At 28.6% G+C, this 19,058-nt stretch overlaps 1 protein-coding gene across 4 annotated transcripts in view; it reads right to left on the bottom strand.

The window, feature by feature from the left end:
• Hcf (Host cell factor) overlaps positions 1 to 19,058 on the bottom strand; it is a 135,150-nt gene that overhangs the window by 25,381 nt on the left and 90,711 nt on the right. For 3 of the 4 annotated variants that reach the window (XM_075363461.1, XM_075363462.1, XM_075363463.1), the window contains exons 16-18: positions 13,941 to 14,197; positions 6,590 to 6,691; positions 3,611 to 3,835 (exon numbers count right to left, since the gene is read on the bottom strand). In XM_075363461.1, the coding sequence (XP_075219576.1) occupies positions 3,611 to 3,835; positions 6,590 to 6,691; positions 13,941 to 14,197 (584 nt within the window). The remainder of the gene's footprint in view (positions 1 to 3,610; positions 3,836 to 6,589; positions 6,692 to 13,940; positions 14,198 to 19,058) is intronic. The other variant, XM_075363464.1, reaches the window with a different exon arrangement.

Here is a 19,058-nt window from a genome sequence, read left to right as displayed (position 1 = left end):
CCTGCTAGCTATTTATTGTAAAATTTTAGTTCCTTGTACATCAATTCTATTTATTTTTAGTCTAACTCCAAATTTTGAGACATATACACAGAAAATAAAAGAAAAGAAATACCTTGAAATTACATTTTTTTTATTGGAACATTTAAAAAAAAATGTAATTAAAAATGCATTTGTCACTATTGGTTAATTTTTTTCTTTAAATTACCAACCAACAGATACATGCATCAACAAAAACAAATTTTTGATTTGGTTAAAAAAACAAAGTTTTAAGTAAAAAAAGATTTTAAAACAAAAGCTATCTGCTAAAGAAATGACAAAATAAAAGATAACATTTACATTATAAAGCAGAATTGTTTTATGTTTTCATAACTATTTAATTACATTAAAAAAAAAAAAAAAACCCCGCAATGAATGCATAACTTTCATGGCTATGCCAATCAAGTTATGTAATTCATTTTTGAAAAATGTATTCTGTAATAAAAAAAGGAGAAAGTTAATGGAAGAGACAAAAAAAAGAATATATTTAGATTGTCTTAAAACAGCTAATGGTTTAAAATATCACGGCGGGTTTCATGAAACTGAATTAAAAGTTGCGATTAGATATATAATAGTGAACCTAAATATTGAGGAGAAATTAGTAAATAGAACATGTGGACATTAAAACATATTCAAACTGAAGAAATAATGAACAGCCTTGTAACTTACCGTTTGAATTAAAGGATAATTAGATGCCAATTTCCTGTAATAACAGCTGAAGAAACTGCTACTCATAAAAGTAAAGTATCAATATGTAAATAAAATATGTGTTGATTTTGGTGGAAGATTTATCAAGCTATGCTACATGTTGCTTTAAGCACTATTACAAGCCTAAACAGTTTCTATCTTTTGTGAGGTATCAGAAAAAAGAGTTTCAAATGAAATGTGGAATTAAAAACAAAATTTATTATTGAAAAGTAAGAAAAAGTTGTATTTGAATTTTCAATATGAAAAAAGTAATAATGAACTGAAAATTACTTAAATATAAATTTGTTTATGAAGCCAAATATTCATGTTTGGACGATTATTTAAATTCTGATACTGTATTTTAATTCTGACTCAAACATTATTTTATGTATCAAAATATGTAAAAATTAAAACAAAATGGTTGAAAAATCTATAAAAGTCTGAGGGATTTTATGTTTAGCAGCACCAGGCCTCAAAAAAACTGTTACAGTTAAAAAAAAATAATAAATTAAGTACATATTATAAGTCACATTTTGAACTTCTTTTGATCAAAAGAAATGGTTTATATACTATAACTGGATAAAATACACCTGGGTTTCCTATACAATTGAAGAAATTCCTATTGGACAGATTTCAAAACATTTTATTGATGGGAATTTCAATACTGATGTGTTGTTGGGAAACATACATTTTTTAGTTATCTTGACATCACTTAAGGTTTCCGTTCAACTTAGCAATGAAATTACAATAACAAAACATGGCTTACAATTTGACATTATATTTTAAAATTTTAATCTAAGAAAAACTGAAGTATATGAAATATATTTCTCAGATCATCAAACTATATCTGCACATGTAGGAGTAATACAATCGTAAAAAAAATTAACAATAAGTATAACTCCAAAAAATCAAAGACAATCCATTATCATTTAATGATATAAATCTAAATTCAAATAATTTTTCAGATGAAGATTTCTTATAGGAAATAAATGATAATGAAAATAATCTGAAAAATAATATACGGAATTGGAAATGTCGCTGTCAAATGAGATAAAAATTGTTGAGATTTATTATGAAAATAATAAACCAGATGACAGATTTATTTGCATTTAACAACGTAATAAACTTAAATGAAACGGTAGCTGAATATGGTTTGGAAAATTTTCTACAATGAACAATAGAACACACAGTGTTTGAAGAAACATAAAGATTAGCAAAAATTTTGAATCAAAATTTTTATGCTAATTGTACTGTTATATCAATTAGAAAGGTTTACAAAATTTGAAAGAGAAATGTATTTTATCCAGTTTCCTTTAAAAATGTCAAAATTGTATTATAATTTGATAGCATAAAGGACATAGAAAACCATTTACCGCAGCATTGGATAAGAACATATGATTGTGAAATGCTTCATATATATAGCAATTTGAATCAGTTTTGCCTTAAGAAAGTGGATTTAAAATATTTATCTTTATTGTATTATAGAAATATGAAAAAATTTCACAAAGTTCAAAGGCAAACCAATGCTTATGACTGTGGATTATTTACTATAACGCTTATGACAGCTATGTTTTGGAAAAAACTGGAAGAGAAAAGTTATGATGAATCAAAAATACAACATACATAAAAAATATGCTTTATGAATATCCAAAAAGCTCAAAAATGTAAAATTCAATAGCTAGGAGAAAAGAAAATACAATGTAGGATTATGAAACAAAATATTAACCAAAAAAGTTCAATTTAGCTTATTTCTTCAATGATGTAAAAAAAAAAAACATGTATCCTAATAAATTTTAATGTTATCAATTAACAATTTTTTTTATTAATCGTAAAATTACTTGTTTAATTATATTTATTTTTACTTTTTTGAAGCCAAGATGCTCAATAAAATAAAGCAATAACCAACATTTTTAATACTAGTATATTAGCATCAAAATTTCAAAAAATATGTTTTAGATTTTTTTTAAATTTGGGGATCATGCATTAGGTTTTTTAATGATTAAAATATTTGTTAAAATTGAATATTCATTTTTAAATTTAAAAACTTTTTTTTTAATTCTGGGGTCCCCATTACAAGAAGAGTATTAGCCATTTTAGTGACTATTGTTTAACAAAATGATTAAGCATTAAAGAATTGAAATTAAATTTCTTTTTACATTTTGGGGCTCCCATGCTCAAGGGAAAGCACATTTGGGCAAAACTAATTTTTAAGAAAATAATCCTTAAGTGGTGATAACAAATTTAAAAATTGCTTTAATTATAAATTTAAAAAACATAACTGCTAAAAATTTAAAAAAAATAAATGAATTGAACTAAAAGAAAACAAGGTATGGAAAATAAAGAACATCGTTATGAGGTATTTAATTAAATAAAATAATGGGTGACCAATCAACTTTCAGACAGTTTTAATTTGTTTAAATACATTTTTCATGTTGTAGAAATAGCCACATCTAATTAATTGTAGAAATATCTACAATAATCATATATCATAATTGTCGAAATAGCCTATTTAATTAATTAGGCCAATCAAAATGTCGAAAATACTTAATTTTTTTGCCAAAATTAACTTCTGTTACATAAGACTTGATCTTACATTGAAGATAATTTTGTCTTTCAATGAAAATATTTAAATGCAATTGGGGCTCTATATTAAAGATCTCTGAATAGTAATTATTCTATATTAAAGAGCCCCATGACTACAATTAAATATTTACATTGGATAAAGTTTTTTTATCAATGTAAATTCTGGTGAGAGCTTAATCATTTAAGCCAATCAAATTAGATTTTTACGTGCCAGAATTAACTTCCGTTATGCAAGACATGTAAAAAATAGGAAATATTCAGTAGAATTGAGAATCAAGAGAGAAAATTTCATAAAAATACTCACTTCACTCCACGGGCCACGACCACAAGTGTTTATAGCCGCAACACGAAACTTGTAAGCAGTTCCTGGTTCCAACTCAATTTTCAAACAATTGGTGTAATCTGGAAGCTCATTTAATGTCAATTCAGTATGTTCTGGATCAGAGACAGAGCCAGGTTCGTAGAACTTCATTACAGTTGCATTTGTGGCTTTTATAATGCCAACATCACACCACACTGAAGAGGCGACCTGGTTTGGCAAGTTACAGCTATTTATGCTATCCTATATGACTGGAATATTAATGAACTGAATCCATTCTTTTTTATGGATTATAGATCAACATATGATAATCATCAGTTTTCATAGTTTTAAAATAAGGTATGTCTACCGGTAATAAGACATTAAAAATTCAATATGTTTTAATTTATAATTTTAAAATTTGAACTTTACAGAATATGTACAATTAATTTTTCATTATACACAAAAGTAATTTCAATTCAAAATCTTTACTATGAGAAAATTTCTTTTTAAAAATATCATGTATAAAATAGTCTCTTGAAATAATTCACGGAACTATGACAAAATGATGAAATCGTAAAACCAGCCATAAGAAATAACATGTAACTATGTTTAATGATGAACAAGATAATTATGATATAAATATTTACCTGCTAACTTCTCATTGCTTATTACTTTCTCAGTGAGAGTCATGAAGAATAATTTTAAAAAATTAATCAAGGAGCACAATTTAAGGGAAACTGTATAGTTACAAAATGAATTTTTTAAACGATCTTTAAATATTTAATAAAAAGAAATAGAAATAAATTTGGGAGAAAATACTAGAATATGATGAAACAATTTATTAAATGAAAAAACTAAAAAAAAGGATGTTTGAAAAAAAATCAATCTTAGCACTTGAAAATTATTTTAGCTTTTTAAAAGAGTATTAAGGAAAATTGTCTTTAGATGTCAAGAAGGTAACATATATCTTATTCACTTAGCTGCTACCATGGTTTTAATACTTCTAATAACTTCATCATTTTATGTAAATTTCTTCCCAGCAAGCCCACCTTCATATTTGGAAATAAACAATAGTTTGAAGGTACTAATCTGACGAGTAGGAGTGGAGGCAGAGGAATTTTGTATTATAATTTGAACAATCTTGATGTTGCTATCACAGAAGAGAGAGCCGGTCTTTGTTAACTTTCCTTTTTCATCAAATGTGGTCATTTTTTCTTTATTTTCTCATCTAAACAATCTGGCAAAGATGCATAATATTCCCTGGACACTGTTTTACTATTCTTCAGAAAATTGATAAAGATTATATATATATATATCACAAACATCCCACAAGGCAGTGGTCACCTTTCCTGCTGATAGAATTGTTTTCACCTTCTTAGTTGATTTTACAAATGTAACCCATTGTGTTTTGACTGTTCCTTAGTTTAAAGTCAGTAGCTTTATAAACGATTTATAAATTCTTTCATGAACTGTAATGAAACAGCATACAAATTCCTCTCAATTATATGAAAACAGCCCCAAATTATGATTAGAAATCTTTACTTGTTTATACTTTTGATTGCTGGATGCTCAAACGATCACAGATTGCTTCAGATCAGACAATCCTGTAAATACAGATCTTGTGAACAGTTTTTGCATGTGTAAATAAATAATTGTGTAAAATATGATGTACCCATTAATTTGAGATGCCTATTGTCTTAGAGACCTCACATGCTTTCAAACAGCCATCCTGAAAGTTCAGCTGATGGAGCAGTCTCATCATAATATTCAACTGACTTGCATACTTAACAAGAGTGTGTTTCTACACGAGATGCAGGAAAATTAAGAATAACTTTAAAATTACAGTACTAGCATCTTAACTTTGAATAGACTTCAAACATTTCTTTTATACCTTTAAGAAATGACTGCTTCAACTGGTATATAATTTTTTTTTCTTTTAATTTCTTAATATCATTTTATTATTTTACATCTTTATCACCGACAATTTCTAAGCACTTTATGATAATTAATGGTTGAAGCTAGAGCTGTAATTAGTTACGTTTTATCTTTAAATAAAGACGTCAGTCTTTTATTTTAACTTAAAAACACAAAAATGAACTTACTTAAGGTTATACTGCTACGACTTAGAGATTGAACTAACTCATAAAATCCAATCTTTTTAGTGATATAGTTTTTGGCAAGATATAAATATTTCACATAGTATCACTTAAAAAAAACAAAACAAGGATTTAACAACAAAATCTAACAGAATCAGTTATAAAAGTTCCTGTTTCTGAAGCAAAGCTTCTACTATTTTCCAAAACAAAAAGTAAAATATCAACTGTACAATATTAATGAGAGATCAATGTGATAAATTTGTGAAGTACTAAAATGGAGAACACAAACTATCACTGAGAAAGAATGTGTAATTAAAAAAATCGGTGCAAGAATAAAATAACCAAGGAAAAGTTAGAATACTTACTTCTTTCATGCCTCATCACTAGAAAGTAGGTTTTGACTCACAGATAATAAAAATAAAATAAACCCACATCAATGTAAATGCTTTTAATAAATAACGTACTGCATGGCTATGGGATCAGATTGTTATTATTACATACTTCATTTTTTTATGAGCCTGACTGTAATGAAAAGCTAATTCATCTAATTAACAGAATGCATTACGGAAATCCAATAGACAATTTTATATACTTATATACACTTATACCTTAGTATATAAATACTAAAAATTTAAGGCAAATTGTGAATTCCCCAGGGACTTCACAAATTCCCTGAAAGTTTAGACCATTTATGATTTCCCTAGGGAATTCACATATTCTCCGATTTCACAATTTTCCGGTAATATATATATATATATATATATGTGTGTGTGTGTGGGTTTATTTTAAGGCTTATAAATTAAGACAGGCTTACCTCTGATCTGAATTTCTCTGAAAACTAAAAAGTATATATATTAAGAAACAATAAAATGAAAATATATCCCACCTCACGTTTAATACCATTTGTTGCTGCTTGATCACAACTCAACGCAGCAGACGCCAACGTAGCAAGGGCATCAGCTTCTAGATTCATTCCTCCAGATGATACCTGGAAATGTTTTTCCAATTATACAAATGCCATTTTCTATGAGTACATCTATCTAATGAAAGGAAATATAACCAACTTGCAGTAGTTGTAAATAAGTGTTGATACACTTAATATGTAAAAAAAAGAAGATAAACTGATCTTAGAAGTGCTTCAATATAACAAAAACAAAAAAAAATAACACATAATCCTAGATTCAGAAATGCTTAGCTTCTGGTTTTTAAACAGAAGTTCATATCTAAATAGATCTGTATTTAGATAATATGGGTTTACATTACTTCAAAATTGGTAAACAAAATCTTGTTTCTACGTACAATAGGTGTTAAAACTATATGCTAAAGTTTAATTTTCTTAAGACATGAAGTTTCATTTCAAAGTGGCTTCCTAGAAATGAAGTTGAGTTATCCTAACGTTGACATTTTATAATGTCAACGGCTAAAGTCACATTTAATAAATTGGAATCATTGAAGAAAAGTGATAAAGACAGTTTCACTGCATACCTTGAACATTTAGTAATGATAAAAACCATAGTGGTCAAAACTTAATAACTAACTAAAAATAAATGATTTGTTCATCAAGGAAAACACAATTGTCTCTCAGACTGAACTATTTTTCTGAAGAAAAAAAAAAATACTTCTACAACTTCATCACTTAAAAATGTATCCAAACCAATACTTCACAAATAAAACAATATTCTCTAAGATATGCAAGAACTAACATGGCTGTGTTTAAAAAAATTCAAAGCAAATTTATTTTGATAAGAATGAAAGTTTTTATACCATATAAAACAAATTTTTTCAAAATAATTTTTATACAAAATTCTAAAATAAGACAAAACACCTTAGACTTTTGGATCTAAGATGATAAGAACATTTTTTCTTGCTATACATGAAGAACTCGCTACCAAGTACTGTATGGGATAACCTTTTTACATAGATATATCTTTGATGAATAATATTAATACATGAACCCTCAAAGTAGCTCATCAACAAATGACTTTAAATCTTGTATTCAAAGAATAAGTGAAAATTAAAAAAACAATTACTCAGTTACAACTAGTTAAACTGTTCAAAATGACCTCTTGTCACTATTTAGAATATTCTCTGGAAATTATCATCTGTATTCTATCATGGATATTTCATAACACAAAAGTGCTATAATTCTTCTCTTCTTTTGTATTAACTTTCTATCCATATACTTAAATTTTCATACAAGCCAGATGTAGTAATCCAGTGGCATTTGGTCAGGTGACCATACAGATCAATTAATAGGTCTGTTATACCAATCCAGTTCCCTGAATTAAGTTTCATTAAAGTAATTCCAGGCTTCTCCACAAAAATGTGGAGGTGCCTCATCATGTTGAAAAATCATTTTTTGACTTGCTAGTAGACAACATATTAAAAAGATATGGAAGTTATTTTGCAAGGAATTTAGATATATGTTGTCTCTGGGTGATCATGTTAAATGAATTGTCCAATGATTTTGTCAATGATAACACTACACCATATGTTAACATGAAACTCATTTTGGAAATTAGTTTTTCTGATCCATGAGGATTTTCAGAATTCCAGTGACTTATTTCTTGAAAAGAATTGCATCAGTAATCAATTTAATTTAAGATGGCTTTCTTAAAGCCCATGATAGAATATTTCACATATTAAATTTTGATCAGGGTATGATATTAATTTATTCCCTGAACAAATCTCTCCTGGCTTGTGCAAGTCAATTTTTTAATATTCTGTTTATCTTAATCTGCCTTATGTAATCTTCAAATTGAACCTCATTATTCTTCATCCAGTTAATTTTATTAACTTCAATTTTTATACTCTTGTTTATTTTGAATTGAATTTTTTTCCTTGCTATGTATTCATACCATTTATTTCTTAAACTAAAAGTCATATCATCAATAAATGTTGACAGTTTCTGTTTACTATCTCTGGACTCTTCAATCTCAAATTGTTCTATTAGTTTCTTTATTGTGGCTTCTATACGTAAAGTTAAAAAGAAACAAAACAAAATATATCACATTACTTTCTATAATGCAGCATGCCTTTCTCAATATTTTACTCTGATTATAGCTACCAGATTCTTATACCAATGAATAACTTGTCTTTCTCTCCATTTCAATAATATATTTTTAAATATCTTGTATAATCTTTCTGCTCGTCAGATGGTTTTTAAGACTAACAACAAATGCCATGCAGGTAGCTTAGCTTTATCATAAACCTGTCTTCTGAAATTTATCTGAGGGCCAAAGGTGCTTCTTGTGTTCCCATGCTTTAACTGAAATCCTTGAAATTCATCTAAAATTACTAGTACACATTCAACCTACCTCTCATTATAGTATTCAAAATTATTCTAGTTAGTAGTTAGGAATATTAAACTAACTCATTCCTTTAGTTTGTATGATAGTTATCACATTTAATACTAGTTATTTTAGTTATCGCTTTTCTTGATACAGTTATGATTTCACTTTTTGTTCATCTTGGGTTTTGGTATGTATTTCAGTATTACCTCTCTAGAATACTTCTCTTATCCTATATGTATAAAATCTTTTATTTCCAATAGTTTTTCCAGCATCACTAAAACAGAATTCCACCTGGTAGAGACATCCTGTTGCAGTTTTAATACAGGTTTCCCCATTGTCATTTGTTATCCCTTACTTTGTTAGTTGCTGTAACACAATGTTTAAAATGTGAAACAAGATACCTGCAGTTTTTCAATAAATCTGAGAACTCTTTGTTCATTTTAATACCATCTTGTACAGATAAATTAAGGGTGTGAGCCACACACGGATGGTAATGCAAATTTAATGTTCATTAATTGCATTTTTTACATTACATCCATTGTCTGCAACTACTACTGTCACTATTTTGTTGGTGATATTCCATTCTTCGAAAATTGTTGTTAAAATAGAGCCAATTGCCATTCCCGTATGAGAAACTAATATTTCACAAGTAAAATTGAATGCAGTTTGTTACTGTGTATAAAATGACTAGTCACTAACAAACAATTTATTGTCATTGGCTAACCAAATATCAGTAATTACTGAAATATGTTTTATTGAATTTAACATATTTTTAATTTTTTCCGATACATCAGAATAAATTTGTGATAGCATTGTACATGATAATTGTTTCCTACTAGGTGGCATATACAGTGGTTGTAATTTCCTTGTATATACTAAAAAACCAGGATTTTCAAGCAATGATAAAGGTTGGAAATCAATAGCTAAAATTTTAATGATGGATCTATCAATCACAGTTTTTTCTACTACAGATAATGCTTTGTCATGACGTCCAAATTAATGTAGTTGTTTTTTAGGTGGAGCTATATTTACTTTATTAAATGAAATTTTACTAACTGTTTCGGCTGATGATGTGGAAGGAACAGGATCTGCTAATACTGGTACCATGTGTTGGTGAGGTTGATTAATCAATGAAGTAAAGCATCAGAAGTATTCTTCTTTTGTTATTATTATTACATAATTCTTCATTTAACTGCAAAGGATGTTTCCGTTTTAAGTGCTCTTTTATGTTTGTAGTGTTGCCGAAAAACTTTAAATGTTTTTTGCAAATTTTACAAGACACTTTTTTGTCTTCATTTTTTTGTAAAAAAATGTCCAAACAATTGATAATTTCCTCCCTAGTTTCATAATTCTACTCTGTAACTACAACTAAATATGAAAGTTTCTAAATGGCTAAATTATAGACAAAAAATAATGAAACTCAATAAAATCAAAGTTTAAAGAAACAGTCTCTAAATGAGTAAATTCTATTAAGTAATAACTCTTATAATACTAAAACAAACTAAAAATTCTGTAGACTGAATCAAAAAACTAAAGAAACAAAACTCAAAAATGCTATTAACACAGACTGAAATGGTAACAAATAACACCATATGAATTAATGCAAGATTTATAAACAAAAAACAAGGATATCAAAATATTAGCGACTAACTGAGAATGAGATAATAATTCAAATAAAACCACTGCATTTGCAGAAAATAATTTTTAGGGAGGATTAATTGCGGCGCCAGTAACCAGTACAGTCAAAACTTATGAAATGATCTGTCAGTAACAGCAATTAAAGTACATTAGTCAAACTAATAATATTATTCTATGTTTGTACTTGTGAAAAATATTAGTAATATTCATATTTAGAATGTATCATTCGATTATTTATATCATTCTATTACTAATATCTTGATTATTAAAAATCACTCGATTCTGCCCATCACTAACACAGACTATTAAGTTAATGGTCTGAATCAGCAAATCAGTTGATGAATATATCAAATGAAAGCAAATGAATGAAAAAGTAAGACATTCAATATTATTGTTAATCAGACTTAAAAGTCATAAACTTAAGACAATGTAAGTAGTCTTCTGTTTGTTTTCATATTATTTAGGCATTAGTAGCAATGGTGACTGTTTTTTGATAAACTATATTGGTGTTGACATTTTATTTGAAAAAATACTTTTCTTATCACAGGTCTCTACAGAATACATATATTGAGAATATGTTATAGGGATGTTGACATGAAGAACCTGAACACAAATCCACGAATTCAAATATGAAGTTACCTATGAAACAGTGACAAAGACTAAAATTAATGTAAAAATAGTTGCTTCAAACACTATAAAGTTGTTGGGAGAATTTTGTAATTTCAAAAGAAATCAAAGATTGTTGTACATCCAGGAGACAAGCAAGGTGACTTTCCTCTTGCCTAGAGGCAAGAGGCATACTGTTTGTATATCTGGTGACAACAGTGTACACAAGAGAAGTCACATGTTTTCTGGAGAAAATGACAATGTATTTAAAATGGCTTCATGTTAAGCAATATTAATGCATATATGGCCTTAACAAAAATCCTTTTATCAAACATTTTTTTAATCTCAAGTAATTAGCTGATGATAAGGTGAGACAATAAAAAGCTTTTCTTCTATGTATAAATTATGCACATGAGTTACACCTTGGTCAGCGAGGTGACCAAATAAAAAAATGCGTCCATGGGCTCAAGTCTAACTGCAATATCATAAAAAATATATATATAAAAAAATAAAAGAAAATTTATCAATCATTACAAACAAGTGCAGGTAACCAAACGTAACTTGATTTCCTGCAGCATTCTAATGATTTAAGATACATTTTTAGTTTTTTTTTCAAAGCAGATAAAAAGTAAATAAAAATGTAAAAAAAGGACAAAAGGCAGTTATAAATGGACATTATTAAAATATCTCATAATAAAAGCAAATCAATATACACATTAACAGGGAATGAAATAATAAAGCTAGAGATAATCTTGTGTGACAGTGTTATGAGAAATTTATGAGTAAATAAAATGATGTTAGCAATGAATTTACCAAATATTTTACTTGTGACAAAAAAATAGCCTATTATAAATACTGCAATAAAGTTTAACAGTGGCATCATCGATTCCATATTATTACATTTCACTGATCCTCTCAAATCCATTATACCTGTAAAGGAAACCCATTTATTCTGATAGGATACTGAACATTCTTCTGCAATACTGTATTCCATTTCTAGCAATATGTTAGTGGAATGAATAAATAAGCAAATGATTCAGCAATTTATCCAAAAAATATTGAAAGCTGCTATTAAAGAAAGGCGAGTTAAGAAAGATAAAAAAAATAATGACCTATGGGTTACGTTCATGTATAGTAAGGTGTTAGAAGCTGTCGTTCTTTTAAGTCCATTCCTCTTACAAGCCTTCAGTTTGGGTTTTGACAGGGAAAATTTATCCAGCATTGGAAGCTTACAATGTTGCAGTAAACAGTCTTACTTGCGATTAAGAGCAATAGAATGAAGGACAATACTGTATTTTCTCAGATAATTTGCAGGCCTTCAATACAATAAATTTTTAACATTGTCCTAAATTGAATGTACACTTGTGGAGTGAGAGGGATTGCTTTCTGATGGATCCAATCCTACCTCATGGATGATTAGTGCCAGATCCAGCCTTGATCATTTGCTGTGTACCTCAGGCTCTGTTAGCCCTCACTCTTGATCCTGATCTTCAGAATATGATCAAACACTGCTTTTTCATTCTGTATGGTGAGACACACAACACTAGTTTTTTTCAAAAAGATTACCTGAAGGTTTTAATAAATTAAAAGTTAGCTGTCATACCAAGGGTAAAAACTATTTAAAAAAATACTTATGTAAATTTAATTAAAACAAATGCAGTACAATTTAACTAGTATAATATAAATATAAAATACAAGTTCAGTTCCAGAGAAATGTATATAAGAAATAAAAACTGTTAAACATGTATAGAAGGAACAAGATTTCTCAGTTTGACCGTTGACCAGAAATTATCATGTAATGTGAATATAGATTTAACGTGATAAAATTTTGTTGGGATATACTAGCTTCAGAGAATAAACAAAAATATTAATGAAGAAATTATGGTTATATCATGATCTAATACGTTTTTATTAATTAGGATGTAATTCTGTGTGGAGCGCATTATCCGAGTATGTCGTCAAAGATATTATACAAAAAAAACTTTCAGTTTGATTAAAAGATACGACTCCTAGGGATTCAAGTTTTTTTAAAAAATATTACCACAATATGCAGGTATTTAAAGAAAGTGATCACATATGGTTGCTACAAGACAGACTTAAAATGAAAAGATTTATAAGCTTGTTGTTCTACAAGAATATAAATAAACATGCAGTTAATATTTTTTCTTCTACTTTCTGAGAGACTTCCCTACAATGTCAGTATAATTTTATAATAGATCACACCCTAAGTATAAAAGCCATTAAGAGGAACGAGGCGGCTATTCTCATGTAACCCCCATTAATATTTTTTCTATTTTACAATGAATTTATGGGAAATGATCAATGACGAGAGTTTAATCTACACATTTATACATTTCAATGAGGGTGTTTTGGTTCTGTGTTTTGGTTATGTGGTATAAATGCATATTTTTATTTCTGGATTTTGTTTTTATCTACATGATGATAAGAACCTTAAAAAGGAAACAACTGCCAAATGCTTTCTAGCAAACGATCTTGTGCATCAGCCCAAGGTGATTAATTATGGGTTGTTAATTATTTTCCATTGTTTTAACGTAAGATTTCTGTCTCCAATTAAAATTATTTATATACTTATATAATGTAATAGATTAGATTAACATTAATATTATTGTACGATATGCTAATGTGTATTGCAATTGTTAATGAAGTACACATACATTTTCTGGAAAATAAATTATTTACCTCTTGTTTTATACTTTTCTGGTCATTAAATACTTTTTTATCTTCTGTTGAAAGCGCAGGTGCTGGTGCTGGGGTAGGGGCATTTGTGCTGGGCGTAGATGATGCATCAGGTACCGATTCACTCTCCCTGGTCCCATTCGTCCCTCTTTCTAATTCTGATAAATAATCATCAATAAGTGAAGGAGCAGTACTACTTTGTTTTGTTGAAGGTTCTTCACTAGTGCTCGTTGGTTCCACTTCTGTGTTACTACTTGATTCTAAACATAAGAAATAACATAAATACAAATCTTTAAAAAAAATATGATTGATCAATATTTCTATTTAAATGTACCTATACATTTAAATTATTACATTATGGACTAGGTTGAAGGAACGAGAGACGAGAAAGGTTCATAGAATTTTGCACGAAATACAAAAAAAAAAAACAATTTCAAACACACTATTTAAGCACCATCCAAGGTGGAGATGTACATGGAAAGCTCCTGGGGATGTAAAGAGAGCTTGAATAGATTACATTTTAATGCAGGAAAGATACAGAAATCAAGTGAAGAACAGCAGAAGTTATCCTGGAGCAGATGCAAATAGTGACCATAATTTAGTCATAATGTGCTTTGTGTTAAAATTCAAAAGATGAAGCAGTTCATTAATATGTACATGGCAGAAATGGAGAAAGTCACTGAAGCCTTAGAAATAAGAGAAAAACAGAAATATAACAGAATAAAAAAGGCTACAAATACAACAGAAAAACACATGAAAAGAGGAAGGAATGGATAAGTGAAGATGTTGAGCTGATCAATGAAAGAAGAAAGAACAAAAATATGGTAGATGAGGTAGAGAAGAGAAATTAACAAGGAATTAAGGAATAAGATAAATAGGAAAGAAGACAGGAGAAAGCAAATTCCTAAAAAAAGGAATATGAAAACATAAACAAGTGTATGAAAGTGGGACAGATTGATAATCATATGGAGATATTATAAAATTCTTCAGTGTAAGGAAGGTAAAAACTATGAGTATAATGGATAAAGAGGGAAAAATGATATGTGATGAAGAAAAATTGCAGAATGGTGGAAAGAGTATTTGGAATGGTTATATAGAGGTGACAACCAGATTTTAACAATAGAAGAGGAATCAAAAGAACTACCAGAGGAACTGGGGAAATTGATAATGGAGGAAGAGAGTCTGCAAGGCAATACATGAATTGAGGGATGGAAAGGTCCCAGAAATGGACAACATACAAGCAGAACTGGTGACAGAATGAAAAGAATGGTATAAGTTGGTCTGTAACATTTATGAAACCGGATAATTACCTTGTGATTTTACAAAATACATTATAGTACCAAAGAAAACAAAATCATGTGAGCAAAACAGAACATTGAGCCAAGTATGCATGCATCACAGATAACAATTAAAATGATCCAAAAGAGCATAGAAAAGAAATTAGAAGGGCTGCTAACAGAAGCCCAATTTGGATTTAGAAAGGGGATAGGAACAAGAGAAACAATTTTAGCACTAAGCCAAGTAGTAGAGAAACAACTGAAGAAAGGTAAAACTACTTTCATATCGTTTGTAGAACTGGAAAAAGCATTCGATAGTGTAAATTGGAACATCTTGTTCCATTTATTGAATCGAATAGGTATTACTTATAGGGAACAAAGGATTATTTACAGTATTTATCAGAATGAAATGGGAAACAAAAAAGAAGCAAACATTTAAAAAGGGGTGCGACATGGCAGTACATTGTCTCCCTATTTGTTTAACTTATATTCACAAGAGGCCATTGATAGAGAGGAAGTGAGTGAGGTGTAAAGATCCAGGGAGAAAGAGTTGACATGTTAAGATTTGCAGACAATATAGCTGTAATTGCAGAAAGCAAAGAGGACCTGCAACAAATTTTAATTGTTATGGATAGGTACTGAAAGAAAAATTTCACATATGTATTAATAGTCATAAAACCAAAATACTAGTACATCCTAAGAACAGGACGAATGGAACAATAAAACTGAGAGGTGAGACAATTCAGGACGTAGAAGAGTTTAAATATTTAGGATGTAATGTAACAGGTGATGGAAGAAGCAACAAAGACATAGTGAATGAGTAGAATACACCAGGCAAAGAACACATTTAACATAAAGAAAAAACTTTTTTTACAGCAAATAATATAAGCCTTGAAGTTGAGAAAACAATTACTGGGAACATTTGTGTGGAATACTGCATTGTACGGAAGCGAGTCATGGACAATTTGTGGAGAGGGAAAGAAGAGACTTTTGGCTTTTGAAGTATGGCTGAAGATAAGTTGGATGGAAAAAGTGTCAAAGTATTTAAGAGTTAATAAAGCAACTTAATAAAAGAAATGATTAAAAAAAAAGAGCTCAGCTAATAGGACACATTCTTAGGCACCAAGGTCTGGTTAAGAGGAAGACAGGACAGATGAAAGGCAGAAATTGTAGGAGAAGGCCTCGGTTAGTTCATAAAATGGATAATGGATGGATGATATGAACTGTGATTCTTACTGGGAGCCAAAAATAAAGGCTGATAAGTAAGACGAGTGGAGAGCTGCTGCCAACCAGTGTAAGGACTGTTAACCAAAGAAGTACCTCTACACTTTGACCACAATATTATAAATATAAAAATATGTATAAGATTAGAACAATTTTCCTAATTTTCAAAATTTTTCACTCACTGTAATAAAACATAGATTCAATGGAAAATCGTAGTTTTTATAAAATGAACATATAGTCTAGTGTTTGACGGTGAAAATAGAGTATTACCTCAGAATTCTTTCAAATAACATCGATTTTCATGAACATTTGTAATTAAGCTTATCTAACCCTCTGCTTCAAAAGTTATATGTTCCTGAGTATGCTTTTTGTTTTTTGGGTGTGAAAACTACACCTTGTTAAAAAAAATTCCAAAACCATACATTTAAACTTTTCATAGATTGAAATCATGTTTAAACATGTAGAATAAACATGCTTTTATGTTGCAGAATATAATTTATGATGTTTTACTGCATTTGAACCCTTAGAACCACCCCTTATGATGAAATTAAAAAAAAAAGTAGTTTTCAACCACTTGAAATGTTTTAATGGTGCAATTATAATGAATTAAAGTAAAATCTCTTTACTGTTTATAATATAATTTATGATCTATTGCAACGTTTCAACCCTTAATAACCCCACCCCTTATGAAAAAAATTATTAAAATTATAGATGTAAGTGTTTTGTAACTCAATATCATTTAAATATATACAATAACCCTTGTTCCATATTCTGAAACATAATTTATGTTGTGTTACAATGTTGTAACCCACAGAATCCACCCTAATGACAAAAAAAACTTAAGTTTTCACAGCTTAAAATGTTTTAATGATGTTTTTATAATTAATTATAAACTTTTTATAGTTGTTAATGTAGTTTATAATTTATTGCAACGTCCCAACCCATGCATTCATAAATGCACTGAAAATGTTGAGCTCTGAAAAAATGCAATTGTGTTTTCAACGATAACTTCTTTAATTTTTAAGCTAGCTAAATCCTAAAAAAAAAAAACATTTTGTAAGGAATTTCAAGGGCTGCAAGGCATGCTAAGTTCAGATTCCTTGAGCCCTTCATTTTTTGAGTTTAAAGGGTGGTCCTCGCAATCAAATGCAAACTTCTAACGGTGACATCTCAATCAATTTTAATTCTATAGAAATAAAAAATAAACCAAAATTTTCAGTAAAAAACAAAATAAACTTTCGTACTGTAGCATTTTTTACGTATATTCTTCAATTTTTTAATTATTGTGAAAAAAAAATAAAATTTTTTAAGAAATTTCAAAAAAATTTCAAATTTGAATCAACCTTTTTTTCAAATGTAGGCATTCCAAACCAGTGAAAAACTTCAAGAACATATTGATAGTACTTAAAGTAAATTGTAAAAGGATTATGTTCAATTCCAATTCTTGCGGAAAAGTCATTTGTTTTATTGCTGATTTTTTCTCTGAAAAAGGAAGACAACCTTTTATTTTCATCAGATCTCCTGTTACTTTTCATGCTAATGACTTTTACCAAAGCTAATTTTAAAGGTCTTTTCAAGTACTTTGAAAAATATCCTATAAGTTTTTCTCAACAATTTTTCCGTTATTTAACGTTGAAAGGTTCGACTTCATTTTTCAGTGAACAAAAAGTTATCTTCAATGAGGCATAACTTGGTTCATATTGCATCTATAGAAATAAAAAGAACCCAATCTCTTCATTATTTTATAAACTTCATTTTTGCTAATAATTTTTTCCATAAAACATAAAACGGTTTTTGAGTTATTCGTGAAAAACTGTTCACTGGTTGTAAATTAGAATTCACAATTAGAGAAGGGGTGGCATCCATCCCCAGGGTAAAAACACACATTGGCACTATATAACTTTTGTTCCTTGAGCTATTCCCAATTACTGTCAAAATTTCACATCAATCTGTTTTGTCCGAAAGAATTCTGAGCAAAAAAAAACCTCAACACTGTACTAATATTTTTTCATAAAACAATAAAAGTTTCAATGTACCAAGTTAGAATAAAGTAAACATCTTTTGATTAAAAAAAAATTACTTGTACTGGATAAAAATCAATATAAAAACACAATTTCTACTTATTCCGTGTACAGAAATATCTTCTAAGTTATTTTTAAATATTACAAAAATTTTTAAAAACTTGCTTTATATTTTTTAGTCATACTTTAATCAAATTACTACCATACATTTCATGAGTTTAATTAGTAGGTTAATTTAGATGTCAAAAGATTTTTTACACCCACGCTATTAATTTCCACCCTCAATTTACCCCCGTAGAGGGGAGATGTTTACAAACGTAATGGTGGAATATTGTATTGTCACCCGACCTTAGTAACTGTGCAAAATTTCACCAATAGGCAATGTCAGGAAGTATGTTAAATTAAGGATACAAGATCTGAGGACAAACATGAAAAAAAATTTCAAGTTAAAATAAAGCAACTAAAAACATTCAATTCTATCAATTTCTTTAATCTCTGTAATGTTCTCTTAAAAATAAAAGTAAGAGGAGTGACTTACCTTCATATACAAACTTATACCTTTTCTATTGTACAATAAATGACAAAAATAAAAAAAAATT

The sequence above is a fragment of the Lycorma delicatula genome, chromosome 4 (assembly GCF_047948215.1).
Source record: "Lycorma delicatula isolate Av1 chromosome 4, ASM4794821v1, whole genome shotgun sequence".
Classification (NCBI taxonomy): Eukaryota; Metazoa; Arthropoda; class Insecta; order Hemiptera; family Fulgoridae; genus Lycorma; species Lycorma delicatula.
This window is presented reverse-complemented; position numbering and strand designations above follow the sequence as displayed.